The sequence below is a fragment of the Pteropus vampyrus genome, unplaced genomic scaffold (genome assembly GCF_000151845.1).
Source record: "Pteropus vampyrus isolate Shadow unplaced genomic scaffold, Pvam_2.0 Scaffold128, whole genome shotgun sequence".
NCBI classification, from domain to species: domain Eukaryota; kingdom Metazoa; phylum Chordata; class Mammalia; order Chiroptera; family Pteropodidae; genus Pteropus; species Pteropus vampyrus.
The window spans coordinates 4,672,347-4,690,775 of record NW_011888909.1 but is presented as its reverse complement, the minus strand read 5'-3'; the positions used below and the strand labels follow the sequence as shown (position 1 = coordinate 4,690,775).

Sequence of the window (18,429 nt, the reverse complement as noted above, 5' to 3'; positions counted from 1 at the left end):
AATAGCTATCATCAATAAATCAACAAATACATGTTTGCGAGGATGTGGTGAAAAGGGAACCCTTGTGCACTGTTGGTGGGATTGTAAATTGGTACCGTCACTATAGAAAACAGTCTGAAGGTTTCTCAAAACATTAAAAATGGATATACCTTTTGACCCAGCAGTTGCACTTATGGGTATTTATCCGGAGAAATCGCAAACACTAATTCAAAAAGACATAAGCTCCCCTGCGTTTATTGCAGCATTATTTACAGTAGCCAATTTATGGTAGCAACCTAAGTGTCCATCAATACACGAATAGAGGGAGAAGAGTTGGTACATATATACAATGGAATATTACTCAGCCGTAAAAAATAAGAATGAAATCTTGCCATTTGCTACAACATGGATGGACCTAAAGGTATAATGCTAAGTGAAATAAGTCAGACAAGGACAAATACCACATAATTTTACTTATATGTGAAATCTAAAAAACAAAACAGAAACAAACTCACAGATACAGAGAACAAATTGATGGTTGCCTGACAGGAGGTTGAGTGAAAAAGGGAATAGATTAAGATGTACAAAATGCCTGTTGTAAAACCAGTCACGGAGATGTAAAATATAGCATAGAGAATATAGTCAATAACCATGTGTGGTGTCAGATGGGTACTTAGACTTACCAGAGTAATCACTTAATAAGTCATATAAATATGTAATCATACCCATAAGTGCAACTGCTATGTGTCGTATACCTAAAACTAATATAATATTGTCTGTCAACTGTAATTGAAAAATTTTTTAAATTAACAACAACAAGAAAGATCTTCTCAAGTAACTCATGATCCATCCAAAAGACTATAATCAACTTTTACAGACAAGGGAGTGCAGAACACTGACCCTGAGCTAGGCATGATGTTTCAGAAACCTGGATGAATTCAGGAACAGGCTGACACTCACGTACAGGCTGTGGCAACTGGAGCCAGAGAGTAATGTAAGAGGCAGAGCCTTGAAGGAATGTCAAGTTCAATGGCTGTTTTGCATAAATCTGAGTCAAGAAAAAGAGTATGTAAGACTAAAACTAAAGGGACACCCCCACTTCACAGCATTCTCAAAAATCATTTCCAGGTGAATTATAGACCTAAATGTGAAAGGCAAAATAATAAGGTTTTTAGGAGACAGGAGAGTATCTTCATGACCTTAAGAGGGAAGGATTTCTTAAATGAGTCATTAAAAACACCGATCATTAATTTTCAAATGGATAGATGAACTACGTTAAAACTGTCCATGAGTCTCTGTTTACTTGTCATGTTTTGTTTGTGCTTTTAAATTTATATCCCACATATAAGTGATTTCATGTGGTTTTCAACTTTTTCTGCCTGACTTATTTAACTTAGCATGATAGTCTCAAGATCCATCCAGGAACATGGACAGTAGACTAGTGGTTACTGGAGGGTGGGGGGTAGGAGAGAGGTAGATGGGATAAAAGGGTCAAATATGTAATGACAGAAAGAAATCTAACTATGGCGGTGAACACGCGATGCAATATATATATATATGACTTGCTGTTGAATTGTACACTTGAAACTTAGTGGATTTTGTTAATCAATGTCACCATAATAAAAAAAAAAAAGAAAGGGAGGGAATGAAAGTTTTTCAGACTTTAACAAGTACTATGATGAGAACTAAACATCGTGGAATTTTGGCCTTGGGAACTTAGACATTAGTGCACTTTGTAAAACAAGTGAATAAATCTAATAAATAAACATTACTACTGAGGGGTTGCAATTTTGGAGGGATACTGATGGAGTGGGGTGAAGTATCAAGAGAATAAAATAATTTTTCCACTTAAAAAATCCCTGAGAATGTTTACTTCTTAGAAAGCATCATAAAGAGTAAAAAATTATGCCTTAAATGAGAGAAAATATTTGAAACAAATGACTTATCTGTAGAATATAGATAATTTCTAGAAATGAATAAGGGCAAAAGATATAACAGGCACTTCAAGCCCCTTATTCTGGTAGTTTCATTTAATGCATCACACACATACTTAGAAAAGGGATTATAAAAGACTGATTTAATTTCTAATAAATGAAAAAATTAAAGGCCATAGAACTCTCAGGATTTTTTATTTAGCTAGAATGGCTCACAGAACTCAGGGAAGCACTGTACTTATGATTACAGTTTTGTATTTATAAATAATATAAATCAGGACCAGCTCAATGAAGAAACACATAGGATAAGGTCTAGGAGGGTCTCAAACACAGAGTTTCTGTGACCATTCCTCATGGAGTCAGGGTACTTCTCTCTATGCACACCACTGTGTTCACCAACCAGGAAGCTCCATTGAATTTTGGCATCCAGAGTTTTTATTTGTGTCTAATTACATAGGCATGATAGATTGAATGATTGGCTATGTGATTGAACTCAGTCCCCAGTCAGTGTCCCCTATCCAGAGGTTGGACTGGCTGAAAGCCCAACCTTCTGATTATAGAGTTGGTCTTTCTGATGAAGAGCCCCCTATCCTGAGTCATCTCATCTCCTCTTAGTATAAACTCAGGTATGATCCAAGGGGCTTGTGAATAACAAAGATACTCCTATTGCCAGGGAAATTCCAAGGACTTAGTCTCCCTACCAGGAACCAGGGACAGGGAGGCCAAATTTTTTATTATATAACAGTTGCAGACCGAGTTCATTAGAAAAGTCTGTAATCAGAGCCTGCAAGCTACACTTGATATTTTAACAAGAGCAGTCACTTCTCATGTTGACCATCTTCAAGAACTTTAAAACATCTTTTGCTTCCTTTGACAGACTGAGCAAGTGGAGTAGCAGAGCCAGGAACCTCTTATATACATGAGGTGAGGATTGGGGGATATTGCTGGGTTTTTGGGTTTCTCTGCTTAGGCTCTTATAGGAGGGTAATGTGGCCAGGGTGGAGAGCTCTGGAGTCAGTCTGCCTGGATTGGAATCAGCTCTGTGTGGCATTGAGCAAACTACTTAACTTCTGTTTCTTAGTTCCTTATCTATAAAATGAGGACAATATTAATGAGAATGATAATAAGAATTAACCATAATAATGTCTGCAAAAATCCCAGTACACAGTAAGCACTCTAACAGTGTTAGTTGTTATTTTCAATATGATAAATGATAAACCATTTGGCTGAAGAAAACCTGGAGAACAACCCCAACCATCTGTTTGCTGATAAGGAAACTGACCCTAGAGAGTAGGTTATTTGTCAAGGTCACATTACAGGTAGGAGAACCCAGGTCGAAAGAACACCAGTGCTTCTTCCACCACCATGCAGCTTTCTCTGTGTGCTGACATGCAAATAATTTTGTACAAATATTTTTGGGGGTTAGTTGGTTTATCAAGTCTGTCCTTGCTGATTTTAATGTATTATGATTTCTCATGTGTGTAACCTACTTTGTCTCAGTGTAGCTAAGGGCTACAGTATGGGTTAGGCCAGCTGTGCTTATAAGCCCCCTTTATATCTGAATAATCATCAGGTACATGTCCAGGGATATCAGCCAATTAGTGGCAAAGCTAGTTTCTGAACCCAGACCTCCTTACATGGCTGCCCAGAGCTAATACTCCTCTCCCACACTTTAAGATTCTGTTTTGCTCTAAATGATTTGATGGTGCCTTAAATCATTTAGAACTTGAAAAGCTTTTTAAAAATTTGATTCTTCTTTATACATTATCTTGCTGTTTTATTTTTAGTATATAATAACCATGTATTCAGTGCATATTCCATACCAAACAAAATATCAGCATTTTATATCTATAATATATAAATAATATATGATATATAACAACATCTTGATAAATATATATATTATTTATATAAACAAATGAATGAGTTCATTAAAATTTCAAACCACTCTGGCAAGTAAGTGGTATTATTCCTGTTGTACTCATGAGAAAACAGATTGAATAATTTGAGTAGATTTTTAATGTATGATGCTGTGTGTTGATGAATTATAGATAGAAAAAGCACATGAACACCGCTATGCCATGTCAAAATCATGGATGGCAGTAAGCTAATAATATTAATAGGTTTCAGGATTTATCATTACCTTTTTACTAAGGAGCAAGTGCTAAATGTAGACTTATACTTCATGGGCATGCATATATGACAACAGTTATCAGGTCTGGGATAATTTTGTTTATCTAAAATACTTTCAAAATTTATAAATTCCCTCCCCGAAACACACACAGATACATTTATTGACCAGCTATTTTACAAGACACATTCAAGGAAACTTTTCTAGTAACGAACTATAGAAATGATCCCTGAAAGTATAGTCTTTGTTTTACAAGACAAAATACAGTGTCAGATTGACTCCAGCCTTCAAGTTGGCTCCACAGCAGCATTTCATTCTTGTTTGCTTACCCAGGCCTGTAGCTGCCCACATGCCTTGAGGGAAAAACTCAGGACAAACTGGGAAGACAACAAATCATCTCAGGACAGATTCTAGTCTGTCTTCCTGTCTTTTGGATTCCTGTGGCATTTGAATAACAGTCACTGTATTATCTAAAACTTCCTTTTAAGAACCTTAGTGTCCACCTTTTCAAAGGAAGAGTCAGCATGTTGGATTCCTGGACATTTGAGAGCCCTATCACTGCCCCTGCAGTAGCCTCAATTGCAGATGACAGTTGCAGTCATTTAGAAATGGGCAGGAGCAGCCCTTCTTTTGGCTGCTGTCTGCTTGTTTTGGGCATTGAAGCTACTGGCAGACATCTCAGAGCAATCCAGAGTGAGGGAATGTGTGCCTCTCTCTTAGTCCTTCTGACGCAGCTGTTCTCATAACTGTCAATACCACTGCCCATCTATTTGGCTTATGTCAGGCCCCAAACTGGAAAGGAAATGGTGTGGTGCAGGGGGAGATGGAACTGTGACTCCACACCTGTAACCGTATTCCTTTTGTTTGCCCTAGGGAAGACTGTTGCCTTTTCAACAGAAGAGAAGTTTCTAGGACAGGTTGTCCTCTGCTGAGATCCATGGAATGTATGTACCATGGCCCGCATCTCTTGTTCATTTGCCAGTCTCCTTCCACCAGGAGGGCAGAATGTCAGTATACGTTTGAGCCTTCCTGAGTGAACTGTTTCCTGAGTACAGTGCTCTAATTGCATGCACAGGACAGTGGTAAAGCGCTCAGAAGGGACATGTGCTTTCTGTTAAAACTGCTCTGGTCCTTATCTATTCTTACCAGATTCCAAATTTTGTTTTCAAGGGGAGGGTTTAAAAATGGGGTTCTGTAAGCAAACTTTGGCAGTTTCCTCTTGGAATAGAATGTCTGTACATGTTCTAATGTTTTGTAGAACACTTGTACCTGTTTAAATGTATTGATATGGATATACTAAATATCTTAATTATTTAAATAATTCATTACATTGTTTTCTGAGAAGTTGAGGATTTACATATACATTTACAACTTAATGAGTTTTGTATTTTATTTTTCAAAATAAAAGCTTTAAATGTGAAGCATTCTGATAGTTTACATGTTTTTATTACTGTGATTTCAGAAAAGCAGTAATACCTTATCAGATGGTGACCTGATAAACCAAAGTTTCTTCAGTTGGCTGTTTTCTCCTCTATGCATCATAATTTCTTAGTGAAGTTTTTGTTATAATTTATTTCAGAGAGACCTGCTACCATCCATTTGTCTTAGAATCCTTTTCTTCTAGTTCATGCTTATATATATTGTATTTAAGGACAGAGAAGTTACTGATTCCAACTGTTTCTAGAAGGTATTGTTATAGAATATAGAATGACCAGCTAATAATAATAATTCTCATTTATCACATATATTCTATGTGCCAGGCATTGATCAAGGTTTTTTATATGTTATCTCATCCCTGGCCTGAAAACTGTACCTCCAGTCTCATTCATCTCAGTAATTATATTTTCTACTCAGCCATGAAAACCAGAAACCTAAGAGTCATGCTTGATTTCACCCTTTTTCTCCCTCTTCTAACCCACATATAAGATCTTTGATTCTACTTTCAAAATATTTCTTGAATCCATCCACTTTCCTTTATCTCCACTGCCCCCACCCTAATCTAAGACATTACCATCTGTCACTGAAACTGTTGCAATATTAGCATCCTAAGCAACATCCACATTCCTACTCTTGCCTCTTTAAATTCTGTTCAGCACACAGCATAGTAATAATTTTAAATTACACATCTGGACATGACCTCCCTACTTACCATTTCATTTAGAATAGATTCCAGAGTCCTGCCATGATCCAGCTGCTGCCTTCTAGTCCATCTCCCTGCAGGCTATTCTCTTCCACCTCACCCCTTGTACTCTAGGGTTCTTTGCTTTTCCTGGAACACACCAAGCTTTTCATGCCTCTGCACATATTATTCCTCTCCCTGGAATGTTCTTCCCTTTGCTTTGTCTGATAGCGTCCTTCTAATTCCACTTCAAAGAGACTTCCCTGATCCCTTGAACTAAAAACGAGATGCCCATCCTGCCTACTTTCTTCATAGTATCACCTTATCACACTCTGCAGGGGTTTTTTCCTTCCAGTTGGTTTAAATGAATAGCAGTACCACATCACAGGCTACATCAGTTCAGAGTGAGAGTTTTCTGATAAACCTTTCTGATACTAAAACTGCTTCCTTTTGTATCACCAAAACGTCCGTCCCAAGTAGAGGGAAGAAAGGCTGAATGAGCCCTAAGTTTTGTGGGAGAAATCCAAGTTGATGTGTTCCCTCTTTGCAAGGAGATGGGGCATGGAGAGCGAGTTCTAGCCCAGAAAGAATGGACAAACAAGCAATAAATATAGTGCTCCATCCTCCCTGTGAGACCTGCCTGCCCTTAAAAAGGAACTATATCCCCAACCCACAGATATTTTTCAATGCAGCAGTGGCTCACATTGTTTCCTGCAGCAGAGAGTTCTGGGCTCCTCCTGGAGCCTCTACCCTCCATCTACCACCAGTGGTAATGGGCCAGGGCACGGTTGGCCTCAGCCTTCTTGTGTATGTCATGCTTCTTTTTGATCGCAGGGCCTTGGTTTTAAAAAGCTTGCAGCAGCTCATGGGACAACTTCTCTAGAATCAGCCTCCGCTGGTGCTGCTTCTCCCTGCACTCCGTGATCATCCACTTCAAGTCCAGGAAGTGGAGACGCCAGTCAGCTAGCACCACAGGGACCGAGTAGAAATGGCCACCTTTGGGGATGGGTACCAGCCCAATCATAGGCTCACAGTTTTTCAATGCTTGGTGGAAGATGGTGTAAGGATTACGTTCCTCTGCAGAAGAAGCATGGTATTTCTCAAACTGCTTCCTTTTCACAGCTTCTAGAGTCTGTGTCCTGAGGGATCTGGCCAGTACTTTGTTTCCTCCTTTCATCATCATGTTGGTGAATTTACTGATCAATGGGTCTTCAAACATCGAATTTGTTTTCATTGCCGGGGCAGCTTTAATAAGCTGAGTCTTCCTGAGCTCCTGGTCAAACTTCTCAGTCAACTTGGCCAAGGGCTTGTGGTAAAATTCCTTGTCAATCTGGGGATCTGGTATTCAGGACCATAGTGGCTGTTATAGGTTAACCCACCTCACCTGGGATAACCCTGGACACTGCAGGACAGCATTCTGCAGGCCCAGCACTAGGTCCGGCCACCCTCGCACAGCTTTCACCACGGGGGCAGCCATCTTGGCTTGCCACACACTGCAGTTTTTAATCTCTTTGTTGACTTTTTTTATTGTCTGCTATACTAGATGGTAAGTTCTTGGAAGACAGAGGCTATGTCTTTTTTGTCCATTTTTGTGTCCCTGACATCCAGCAAAGTGTCCGACACATTCTAGGAACCCAGTAAAATATTTGGTGAATAGTAATCCTCCCCAACACCTCTGGCATCATTTTACGGATGAGGAAACAGAGGCTCAGCCAGGTCACGTCACTTACCCAAAGCCCCTCAGCAAGTACCTCAGTGGTGGCCTGGTATCCAGTTCCAAGCCTAATCCAAATACCATTCTTCCCACTTCACTTTCTTAGCCCTGTCCCCTTTGGTTTAAAATGAATACTGCTGCAGATCAATTTTTTGTTTAGCACTATGTCTTAAGTCACTCCTTTGCTCAAAGCCTTCTTTGATTCTCTAGTGCCTAACACATTACATCTAAACTATTCTGCCTCCACAATATAGCCTCACTACTCCCTGTGTATAGTATACTTCCTCTCTGTCTCCTCGCACTCCCTCATTTCCTGCTTCTTCCAGATGCTTGTGCACCCCATCCCTTTCCCCTCTACTTGGGAAATCCCAGGCCCAATAAGGACTCAGCAGTCTTAAGTCCCATTTCTTGTTACTGAACTGTTCCAACCTCCAAATAACAATAAAATCAGCTTCAGCTTAACTTTCTTTTGCTTATTTCCTGTGTTAGTCTTATGTCACCAGCATGTAGAGAGGAGGTCCCATACACCTCTATCAGAATGGGAGGGAAGGACATTTTAAAACTATAACCTAGCCTTACTCCAATACTTGCCCATAAGGGAACATATGATTTTTATTACCCGGACCTGTCCACTTCCGTTGAATCCACTATTAATGGGTGGGAGTATATTGGAACAGGAAAAGGACAGAGGACCACTGCACTGATTGACTCGGGAAAGAGGAAACCACTGCACAACTAGCCTGAAAAAGCAGATACTGTGGTATCTCCATCTTTACTGACATTCTTTCTTTCACAAAGCCTTGTTTCTTTTGCTCTGAGCACATTCCTTTTGAGCCCTGTGAAGAAAAGCATTCCTGTTCCATGTGACATTTTAGTTCACCTTTCTGAAGATGGCTTTATTTGTGAAATGTGATTTGATGGAATCAAATTGAACTCCTGTTGAACAAATAAAAAATAGCTGGAGTAAAATTTAAAAAAGAGATAACTGGGTAAGGGACCAGTGTAGACATGTGGCCTATGACTGTCAGAGAACTTTCTGGAGCAAGCATAACCATGGCCACAGCCAGGAGGTGAACCTATGAAGCCAAGGAGAATTGGTATCTTCAGTGGCTACCAGAAGAGCTTGGAGAGACCGTCAGCCTGGAATAATCACAGAATTTTTAAATGACGAGAAAAAATCTTAGTAATCACTTAGTCAAGTAATCATTCTGGCAATATTTATCAAGAGCTTCTCATGGTCCAGGCCCTGTGTTAACCTCCTTACATGTTTAAACTCATTTAATTCTCATACTTACCATCTGAATGAGGTAAGTACTATTACCTACATTTTACAAACATTGGCTAAGGGGAGGTAAAGCACCTAGGTCAGTTAGTAAGTGACAGAATCAGGATACAAATACAAACAACCTGGTTCCAGAGCCTACATACACCCTTAACCACTACTCTACTTCTTAATAATCATCTATATTTATACTAGAATAGAAACTTGTCATTGGCATCGAGTGACAACTGTTTAAGTACCTGGCTGGTAGGTTACAGATAAGTAATGGTCTAGGCAAGACTCTATTCAATTTTGCCCCTAAATCTGTATTTCTAAGGAGCTATAGATTCTAGGCTTTTCCCTGGCAAGGTCTATGTTTTCAGCCTTGAGTACCCTTTCCTGCTTATCTGTCACTATCCGACACAGTCTTCTGGAGGGACTTTAGGTCTTCGCATAAAGCAGAGCGCTCCCTTAGTTATTCTGAATTGGGCAAAAGAGATCATTTTTATGCATTTTGGTTTTAAGTCCTAACAAAGCAGTTCTTTATTTGAGTATTGTGTGTGTATGTGCATACACACACATTTAGTCTTGTTAGATATAAAAATAAGTGACTTTGAGTATCCTTTTTGGGTTTATTATTACTGAAAACCAAAAATTGAATTATTTTTGCAATAAAACCACTATTTTTGTTTTTATACACTGTAGAAATGGCTTCATGGCCTTGCCCTGAGAAGGAAAGCCTAACATGCCCTCCATTGGCCAAATATGGAATGACCATTGACTGTATGAAAAAGTTTAAAGTTGAAAGCAGTAAGAAAGTATATCACAAATATGTGCAAAGCTTTCTCTACAGAGATGTCTGTTAAAATGTAGTTTATTGAAATGAAAGATTAGAAACAACCTAACAAAAGGAGGGATTGATTAAATGAATTATGGTACATCCACTTAATAGAATACTATTCAGCTAATAAATATTATGGTAAAAAATACTTAATAACACAGACAAATATTTATGTTGTAGTAAATGAAAATCAGAGCTCACAAAGCTGTTTTTTATGATTCCATTTTTATTATTTAAAGGATAGAAGAGTAAATAGAATGGTTAAATTGATAGACAACTGAAAGGACATCTGTCAAAGTGTTAATTGACAATGTTATCTCTCCATGGTGGTGTTGTGGGGATCCTTGTTTTCTTCTTTCTGCTTAACTCTGTTTTCTAGATGAGCTACAATAAACATGAATTACTTCTGTAAAAAAGTAAAAAACAGTGAGAGTTTTTTTAAATTTTATTTTATTAGTTTCAAGTATACAGTACAGCGGTTAGACATTTATGTAGTTTATAAAACAATCCCCCTAATTGTTCTTTCTCTCCTCTGGCTCTCCACCTAGCCAATATATTAATGCTAATTGCATTCCCTATGTTGTGCTCCCCATCAAGTGAACTATCAACTACTAATTTGTACTTCTTTAACCCTTTACCACATTCTCCCAGTCTCCCAACACCCCTCCCCTCTGGCGATCACAAGATTGTCCTCTATTGGAAGAATCGACATAGTTAAAATGACCTTATTACCTAAAGCATTATATAGATTTAATGCAAACCCCATCAAAATCTCATTGGCATTTTTTTAAAGAAATAGAACAAAAATTCATCAGATTCATATGGAAGCACAAAAGACCCCGAAATTGCCAAAGCCATCATGAGAAAAAAGAACAAGGCTGGAGGCATCACTCTGCCTAACTTCAAATTATACTACAAAGCAACAGTAATCAAAACGTCAATGTATTGGTAGCAAAACAGACACATGGAACAGTGGAACAGAATCGAGAGTCCAGAAGTAAACCCATATTTATATGGGCAAATAATTTTCGACAAAGAACCCAAAAACATACATTGGAGAAAGGAAAGCCTCTTCAATAAATGGTGCTGGGAAAACTGGAAAGCCACCTGCAAAAGAATGAAACTAGACTGCTGTCTGTCACCACACACCCAAATTAACTCAAAATGGATGAAGGACCTAAATATAAGACATGAAACAATAAAATGCATATAAGAAAACATAGAAACTAAACTCAAGGACTTTGGACTTAAAGAAGATTTTATGAATTTGACCTCAAAGGCAAGGGAAGTAAAAGCAAAAGTAAATGAATGGGACTACATCAAATTAAAAAGCTTCTGCTCAGCAAACAAAATCGGTAAAAAGGTAAAGAGAGAACCAGCTGAATGGGAAAATGTATTTGCAAGCAACGCCTCCGATAAGGGGCTAATATCCAAAATATACAAAGAACTCATACGACTCAATAACAACAAAAAAACAAATGAGCCAATCAAAAAATGGGCAGAGGACCTGAACAGACACTTCTCCCTAGAGGACATACAACTGACCAACAAATATTTGAAAAGATGTTTTACATCGCTAGCTATTTGGGAATTGCAAATCAAAGCCACAATGAGGTACCACCTCACACCTGTTAGAATGGCTATCATCAATAGGACAAACAATAACAAATGTTACAGAGGATGCGGAGAAATAGGAACCCTCATACACTGCTGGTGAGACTGCAAATTGGTACAGCCACTATGGAAACAGTATGAAGGTTCCTCAAAAAAACTAAGAATTGATCTGCCATATGATCCAGCAATCCCTCTACTTGGTATTTATCCCAAAGACCTGAAAACCCATATCTGAAAATATGTTTGCACACCGATGTTCATAGCAGCATTATTCACAGTGGCCAGGACATGGAAGTAACCAAAATGTCCTATACTGGATAATTGGATGAAGAAGCTGTGATACATATATTCAATGGAATATTACTCAGCCGTAAGCAGAGATGAAATACTGCCATTTGCAACAACATGGACCTCAAGATAATCATGCTAAGCGAAATAAGCCAGACAGAAAAGTTGAAAATCACATGATATCACTTATATGTGGGATATAAACCTAAAAGCAACAAATGAGCAGGACAAACAAACAGAGACTCATGGACATGGACTATAGACTAGTGGTTACTAGTGGGGTGGCGGAGGAGGGGGGAGGTAGACGGTATAAAGGGGGTCAAATATAGGGTTTAGGGTGGGGGTGAAGTGAGTAAAAGGGGATCAAATATATGGTAACTGAAGGAAAGTAGACTTTGGGTGGTAAACACAATAGAATATACAGATGTCAAATTATAATGTACACTTGAAAATTATATAATTGTATTAATCAATGTTACCCCCAATAAATTTAATTAAAAATTAAAAAGAAAAAAGATTGTCCTCTATATTTGTGAGTCTGTTTTTGATTAGTTTGTTCTTTTTGTTCCTTAGGTTCCTTATATAAGTGAAATCATATGATATTTATCTTTCTCTGTCTGACTTATGTCACTCAGCATAATAACCTAGGTCCATCTGTGTCATTGCAAATGGTAGGATTTCATTTTTTTTAATGGCTGAGCAATATTCTATTGTATATATGAACCATAACTTCTTTATCCAATCGTCTATTGATAGGCGTTTAGGTTTCTTCCATATCTTGGCTATTGTAAATTGTGCTGCCATGAGCACAGGGGAGCATAAATCTTTAAGGATTATTGTGGTTTTTTTGTTTTGTTTTGTTTTGTTTTTTTTGGATAAATACCCAGAAGTGCAATTGCTGGGTCAAAAGGTATATCTATTTTTAATTTTTTGAGAAACCTCCAGACTGTTTTCCATAGTGGCTGTATCAATTTCCAATCCCACCAACAGTGTAAGAGAGTTCTCTTTTCTCCACATCCTCACCAACACTTGTCATTCTTTGATTTATTAATGATAGCCATTTTGACAGGTGTCAGATGATATCTCATTGTGGTTTTAATTTGCATTTCTCTAATGATTAGTGACCTTAGGTATCTTTTCATATGCCTATTGGCCATCTATATTGCCTCTTTTGAGAAATATCTGTTTAGGTCTCCTGCCTATTTTTTAATTGGATTGTTTGGGGGTTTTTTGTCATTGAGTTATATGAGTTCTTTATATATTTTGGATATTAACCTCTTATCAGATGTATCACAAGTGAATAACTTCTCTCATTCAGTCAGTTGTCTTTTTGTTTTGTTGATGGTTTCCTTTGCTATACAAGAGAGTTATTTTAAAGAAAGGAATGAAGAGATTGAAACTCCTAATCTTACAGATAAAAAACAAACAAACTGGGGTCGAGAGTAGTGCTGTGACTTACCCAAGGCTACACATCTAGTTGGACTTGACATGCAGTTCAAGGCTACACATCTAGATGGACTTGACATTCAGTTCATCTATTTTCTGATAAATCTCATTATTTTAGCCAATTCTTTCAATGAAAATTTGCAATATTAATAATCCAAAGACTTGGCTATTGATTGTTCTTCACAAGTGAATAACTGAGATTTGAATAAAAAATGAAGCAAGATATCAGCTATTTAGATGAAGCACACTTAAAAAGATCACAATGAAGGTAGGATTGATTTATTTCTCTTATACAGAGTTTGGCGAACTACACCCAGTGAGCCAGATCTGGCCACACCTATCATTCATGTCTTGCCTATGGCTACTTTCCCTCCACAGCAGCAGAGTTGACTAGGGACAACAGTATGGCCTGCTAAGCTGAAAATATTTACTATCTAACCCTTTACAGAAAAAGTTTGCAGACCCTGCTCTTACAGATTATATTAATCTTATACAGCCTCAGGATCTTTAAATGTTTTGGTACACCTAAATGTTTCTAGCCAACCAAAAGGACTCTCAGCTGGCAATTCTAAACAAATGTCAGAGCTAGGAAGCCCTCAAAAGATAAGCTGTTTTTCCTTGATACCCTTTTACTGCCTCAGAGAAGCAGGCCCCTCCCAGCCTCAAAAATCAAGGCAGTTTCTAAGTGGTGGGGATACCTAAGGGGAAACAGGCTGTGGAATGGTGAAGAGGCCCCCAGAGATGAGGGCATTAGGAGACAGGGTACAAGGAATTATATTTCTAGCTAACTTCTTTTCCCATTTGATGGAATCATATTGAAGTAATAGACATTTAAGTTGTAAAGTGCTTAACCCTGAACTGATAGACCAGTGGAAAAGCCACACAAAGTGAGCATGAAATATGAGGGAGAATAGAGGATGTGGCTTCAGTTTACACATCCATCCACCAGTGGGATTTGACCATAATGCTTCCAGAAGTGACTGCAACAAGAGCTCACCTGGAGACATAAAGGATGAGAAAGTAATATGCAATAAGTAAGACAACTATGGACCTTCAAATTCATAAAACACTATTTTATGGAATTCTGGGCGTGAGTTATTTTTGCATTTATATTTCATATTATTTTTATTATAATCAAACAAGAAATAAAAATATAAAACAACATTCATCAAAGCCTACATGTAAAAACTTGGGATGAGAGCACTCCAAGGCCGATATCACAGTAAAGATACCCATGGTTACCAGTGTGCACCCAAAACCAAAGAGCCCTCCATTAATGATCTGTTCTGGATAAGACCCCTAGGACTTCTCACAACTTGAGGGGAGCCCCTTCCCACCAGCCCAAGCATGAGGGCATAATATATTGATAGTATTAGTATCCAGGGACATGAATTTTCCTACCTATATAAATTCTCTACCTCTATAATTTCCAACTTAGCTCTTTCTCCTGAACTTGAGATCCTTATCTTACATAAAACTGACAATCTAACATCTCTAACTGGATGTCCCCAAGGGCACTTTAAACTCAGCATGTCCAAAACCTAACTCAGCATTTTCCCACCAAATGATTTCATCCTCCTTTATTTCCCCAAATTCTCTCAATTTCTTTTTCCCCATCTGTAAGATACAAAGGAAGAAATATCAGGGTGGAGTTGGAGGGTTGGCCTTTCCTTGTTTTTGCAGGCTTGAGGAGGAAGTTGTTTGCCAGTAGCTTCCTAAGGCACAAAAGTTTGGCTAAAGGTCTACTTGCTCTCAACCCAGCTCAGCTCTCCCCAGCCTCTGATGCACCCCATTAATTAATCGCTGCTATTCCTTAGCCTGGAATTCTCTCCCCATTGTCTGTGTGGTAAATGTGGCTTATGCTCAGATTGGCTCTCTCATCTATCTCTGACCCCCCTTAAGTGTGCCTTGGTGAATATTAGAAGCTTGTCATCTAAAAGCTACTTTTCCCAGAGTATCCTGGGTTCCACAGATGACCTAACTTTCTCTAAGCAGATCAATACACTTGAAATTTGAAGAGGAAAAGTGCACACTGAATTGGAGGCCATGTTTCTTTTTTGGTGGGCAAGCTTGGATGTGGGAGTGTTAAAATTTTTCCTTTTTGCTGTGACTGTAGCAGAGGTTCCAGTGGTGGTCTCTGCCTTTCTGGATGTCAGAATGCAAGGAAGGGACATTTATTTTGCTGTTTTATGAATCTCTATATCTCTGAGGTCCAGTACAATGCCTGGCACATAATAGGAACTCAATAGATGAATATATGAAAGAAATTTATGCTATGATCACATTCAAATAATTATCTCTCTCCATAGATTTTTCCTCATGTATTTTATTGGTAGTATTAGTATACAGGGGCACGAATGTTCTACCTATATAAATTCCCTACCTATATAATTTGGGAATCTTTAATGTGGGTGAAACCATGAGAGTAGATGGATTCGCCTTGAGAGCATATATAGAATAGGAAAGAAGCCGGCCAAAGACTAATTCCAGGACTCAACATTACTGAAGAGATGAGAGGATGAATGGGGCCTGCAAAGGAGATGGAGAAGAGATGCAGAGAAGAGGACAGCCAGAAGAGGATCATGGAACTCAAAGAAGGAATTGGTTTTAAGAGAGAGAAGCTGGTGAACAGTGACATGCTTCAGAGAGTTCAAAAAGGACAAAAAATTGGGCTTGGCAACTAGTGGCCACTCTGATTTTAGGGAAAGCAAGCAGTTTCAGTGAAGTGATGGGTCAAGAGTCTATCTTGCATTGGGGATAAGGAAGTAGAGGGAGCAAGTGTGGACTATTCTTGTGAGAATATTGACTACAAAGGGACAGAGAAAGGCTACCTGAGAAGAATACAGGATTGAGGAAGAATTTCTGTTTGTTCTGGTGGGAGAAACTGTCACATCAAATAGGCTGCAGCAAAGAAAACAATATAAAGGGAGAGACTGAAAATTCAGGGAGAAGATTAACTGAAGAAGTGAATACAGACCTTGAAAAGCAAGAGCCTCACCAGAAGAACTAGCCTCAAACCCAGAGAAGAGGAATTTCTTCCTCTCAAGCTGGAGGTAAAGAGAGATTTGGCAGATACACTTAACTTGTAAATGAGATAGTAGGAAGTTAAGGGAGTTCTTCATGCCTTACAGCATCCCTTTATGCAATAAAAGCCAATCTGCCATTTGCCAGGAGGGGGAATTTCCTGGAGTGTGTGTAAGGGTGGGGTGGGGGGGTGGGTCTTAAAAAGAATGGTAAGATTGGAAATAAAAAAGAGAGCTGACTTGAGTGTTGACTAGATTTATTATAATCTTTTTGGACTATAGATATATATTGAATCATTATGTTGTACACCTGAAACTAATGTACTATATTGTATGTTAATTGTATCTCAAGTTTAAAAAGAAAGGAGATCTGACTAAAAGAAACACATGGATGGATGACTCGATGGCACTGTGAGCTAATCATGCATTTATAGTAGCATCATTTCACATAGTGGTGGCACTCACCCAGAGATAGAGCACAGAAGGGTAATGCGTTAGTCTAAGGTTCTTGGTTTTGTAGGGTGATCAGGAAGATCTTTTCTAGAGAGATATTTAAATGGATACATAGAGTCTTGGTAGGACGAGGCAGAAACTATAACCTAGTGTTTGGATACCTGAGAGAAAGGGGACATGGGCAAGGGACTATCAGATGTCTTAAGGAAGTAGAAAAGCAAGTAAACCAGGTTTACGGAAAGAGAGGGAAGGATGTAGCCTAGTGACCAAAGATTGATATATTGGAACTAAAACTTGAGAAAGAAGATTTCTGGGTACTAGCAAAACTCCTGCAGAGAGTATTTGCACTTGGCTGTTTTCTCTTTCTTGCTGAACATTCTACTCTCACCTCACTCAGAACCAAGATTTTTTCCTCACCCCTTTCTGAAACAAGGATACCCTTGATGAGTCTTAGATGGGGTAGTGACATGATATGATAGAAAATATTTAGAACAGCATGAGACACAAAAATAAAGGTCATAGCAGCACTGTTTGTCATTGAACAACCTGGGAAATAATTAGTCAACAGTGACATGGTTAATATTACATTCATTTAAAGTCTAAATACAGTTAAAATAAAACTGCATTGTTTAGAGGTGTGTGTTTACATGTAATTAAACTTAGAAAACCAGGAAATGATTGTTAGAAAAATTTGGACAGTGGTGACCTCTGGGAGAATGGAAATGCTTTCATCAGGGAGGAGCCTTGGAGAGCATGGGAGTTGGCAATGTTCTTTTTTTTGAGTGGTTGTTATGAGGGTATCTCCTTTATGATTATTCTTCAAACTGTACATGTATGCTTTTGCAATTTTCTGTGTTATCTCAGCTCAAAAGGAAACATGCATGGAATGATAAATACCATATTTAGGAGGGAGCAGAGATTAGAAAGATATGTGCAGATACAATTGTTTGTAATATTGTGTTTCAGGAACTTGGAGGTGAATGCATGGGTTTTTAAAAAGTTTTTTTATCTTTTAATTACTGTTAACATACAATATTATATTAGTTTCAGGTGTACAACATAGTGATTACATAGTGATCACTTCGATAAGTCTAGTACCCATCTGATACCTTATGTACTATTACAATATTACTGAATATATTCTCTGCGCTGTACTTTATATCCCCATGACTGTTTCTATAACTGGAAATTTTCACATCTTAATCCCTTCCCTTTTTTTGCCCTCCTCCCATATGGCAATCATCAAAATGTTCTCTATGAGTTTATTTGTTTTTTTGTTGTTGTTTGTTTGTTTATTTATTGTTTCTACATATAAGTGAAATCAAACATATTTTTCTTTCTCTGACTTATTTCACTTAGCAAATACCCTCTAGGTCCATTTATGATGTCACAAATGGTAAGATTTAGCTCTTCTTATGGCTGAGTAATATTCCATTGGATATATGTACCACATCTTCTTTATCCATTTGTGTACTGATGGATAGACACTTCAGTTGCTTCCATATCTTGGCTACTGTAAATAATGCTTCAATGAACATAGGGGTGCATATGGCTTTACAAATTAAGTGTTTTGGGTTTCTTTGAGTAAATATCCAAAGCTTTGCTGGGTCTTTCTTGTCTCTTGTT

At 38.2% G+C, this 18,429-nt stretch overlaps 1 protein-coding gene and 2 pseudogenes across 2 annotated transcripts in view; 1 reads left to right on the top strand and 2 right to left on the bottom strand.

The window, feature by feature from the left end:
- Positions 1–5,468, top strand: part of TPST1 (tyrosylprotein sulfotransferase 1) — a 109,787-nt gene extending 104,319 nt beyond the window's left edge. Inside the window, exons 5-6 of one of the 2 annotated variants that reach the window (XM_011366985.2) lie at positions 2,791–2,837; positions 4,918–5,468. In XM_011366985.2, the coding sequence (XP_011365287.1) occupies positions 2,791–2,808 (18 nt within the window). In that variant the 3' untranslated portion in view covers positions 2,809–2,837; positions 4,918–5,468. The remainder of the gene's footprint in view (positions 1–2,790; positions 2,838–4,917) is intronic. The other variant, XM_023534632.1, reaches the window with a different exon arrangement.
- Positions 4,211–4,289, bottom strand: LOC111744173 (annotated as a pseudogene).
- Positions 5,469–6,920: 1,452 nt separating the features above from the next.
- LOC105296727 lies at positions 6,921–7,640 on the bottom strand (annotated as a pseudogene).
- Between the last annotated feature and the right edge of the window lie 10,789 nt (positions 7,641–18,429).